Source organism: Acyrthosiphon pisum, unplaced genomic scaffold, assembly GCF_005508785.2.
Source record: "Acyrthosiphon pisum isolate AL4f unplaced genomic scaffold, pea_aphid_22Mar2018_4r6ur Scaffold_14639;HRSCAF=15287, whole genome shotgun sequence".
In the NCBI taxonomy this organism is placed as follows: Eukaryota; Metazoa; Arthropoda; class Insecta; order Hemiptera; family Aphididae; genus Acyrthosiphon; species Acyrthosiphon pisum.
Genome location: NW_021763368.1, coordinates 75 through 2,522, shown reverse-complemented (window position 1 = coordinate 2,522; position 2,448 = coordinate 75). Strand labels below are relative to the sequence as shown.

The window sequence follows — 2,448 nt, the reverse complement described above, 5'->3', positions numbered from 1 at the left end:
TATTATTCACTGTACAGTTAGTTTTCAAATTAACAAACAAAATTAAAATATGTCTATTGACATTTTACCTTTAAGAATTACATAATTTTCTTTAATTTAACTATGTCATGTCTATAGTTATATAAATCTAATTTTACTCTTAGTCACATCATTATAATTAACACAGTTGGACGTTGGTTACTCTTAGTTTCATGAATACAATTTAGTGAGCTATTTATTTAGACTTTGTCGTGTAGATCTATACCTGTTATCTACATATAGCGTATGCAATACATTTTACTGGGTAGTAAAATAAGCAATTTCAAAATTATAATCTTATTTACTCTGTAGACACCTACGGAGATGGCATGGAAATTGCAACGATAAAACGTTGTTCGATATGGATAGAAAGAGATGACGAGATTTCCTACGGGCAGGATGAATTCAAAGTGTCTGTATGGGTGTTGGCCACGACTTGGGGTCGGTATGAGGACGTGGTGACTATTGAATTACACGTAGGACTCGATATTCTACCGGCCATCCACATACCACTCATCATCAAAGCTATTACGTTCCCCATACAATACCCTTTAGCTAAAGACGTTCACAAACCAACCATCAAGTAAGTCACTATACAGCGTAATTAAATTTGTAGTCAACTGGAACAACAAACATAGGCCAACGACTACTTATATGAAATATCTCATAAAAATAAGTAATTAGTCTGTCACATTTCTTTTTTCAAAACTGTGTAGGTATAGGTACAGCGTCTAAATCACAAATACATTTATTTTTACTTTTTTTTAGATAACACTTTTTTCTACTTAACGTACTATAAAGTGTTCGACACTAAAAAATATATCAATCTTATTCAGTTATCCCACGTGAAAACTGTTAAACAATAACCTATTTTTTGTCCTGTTCATTTTTAACAGTACCTAGATATAATATAAAGTTAGTTATTGTAACTCTAGAGAGTACTTGATTACTTGCGTTCTAAATGTATAGTAGGTATCGTTGAAACAATGATAAAATGTAATATGAATACAGTTTTATTTTATACAAATGGTGTAATGTACAGTTGTTATAAACTTCAATTGTTTGAAGTACGTTAATCGACAAGCTGATAGATTTCATCAATGTTTACTGTTATGTATTTTTATTTTAATTATGTATTGAAAAAAATACACAAAATTAAAGAAAAAAATGTAAAATTATTATGTGCATTGAATAAAGTGTGATAAAAGAATGTATTTTTGTATACATGAGTATAATAATGTATAGAAACTTAATTTATTTTATGACAACTTTCCAAGCCACTGTACAGTGTACATGTATTAAGTTTGTAACACATCTGACTTATGTGAATTATTTGTTAAGCTTCAGCCTCTACTCGATGGAGTCAGAAAACCGATTACAAATCTTGAATAATAGTGAAATTCCGATCAAAATATCTTGGCGCATATATAACGAAAGTAAAGAAAATAAACCGTTTGGAGTATTAATTGACACATTAACTCCTGACTATCCAGACCATTGGTCTTTGAGAATTACCAGTTACGACGGGTTAGAAAATCCTCGATATTTTATAGTAAGTTAATTGACCCTACTTCATCATTCTATAGAATAATATAATTTAGTAATAAGTTTTAAGATATTATGATTTTCTAAATATTATTCACATCACCGTCGTGATAGTTTATAGATTTTAATGCGTATATTGAGTTTTTTTCATCGTACAAGTGTTATTTGACTGTGTGCTGATTAAATAAATTATAATCAGAATAATGAGCAATAAAAATGTGTCTAATAAATGTGTTTTTCTATATCTACTGTTAATCTATACGTGTAGTTCACTTTAAAAATCATTTGACTCGAGTTAGAAAACCAAAACTATAATGTAATATACATGATTCATATCAGTCATATACCCGGTAAATATTTCTAATATTTAACGACTAAACACAATTATATTCGTTAATTTCACCTGTATATTTATTGAAAATCTAATGTATCTAAAAATAAGAATTTGTCTATCATTATTGTAATTAATTATATTGCTCATAAACAATGCTTATGATACAACTTACTATGCTATTTAAAGCAATATTAAAGGCATTGAGCCAAAAAGTACGTAATTACAATCACGTAAAACGTAATGCATGTTTTAAAAATATTAAAATACTAAATGGTAGAGAACTCAATATACTTACCTACGATATACTGTATAAAAATAAATAAATATAATTAAGATATGATAATGTAACTAGATTTTTTAAACAAAACTGTCCACCAGAATTTAATAGATGAAATTATACATTACACATGATATAAACGTAATATAAAAATACCCAACGTCAAACCTGTTACTAGAATCATTAAATCCTAATGGCACACATGATTAATCTATTTCCAGAAAATTAAGAACGCTTGACAATACCACAGTTTTACGTTAACCTACTTTATTTT

General features: G+C 28.1%; 1 protein-coding gene across 1 annotated transcript; it reads left to right on the top strand.

Annotated features, from left to right (window-relative positions):
* Positions 1-16: 16 nt before the first annotated feature.
* LOC100572137 lies at positions 17-2,106 on the top strand. The gene is made up of 2 exons (XM_003248884.4): positions 17-601; positions 1,360-2,106. Exons 1-2 carry the CDS (start codon positions 348-350, stop codon positions 1,577-1,579), a joined length of 474 nt encoding a protein of 157 aa, XP_003248932.3. The 5' UTR covers positions 17-347; the 3' UTR covers positions 1,580-2,106.
* The last annotated feature ends 342 nt before the right edge of the window (positions 2,107-2,448 follow it).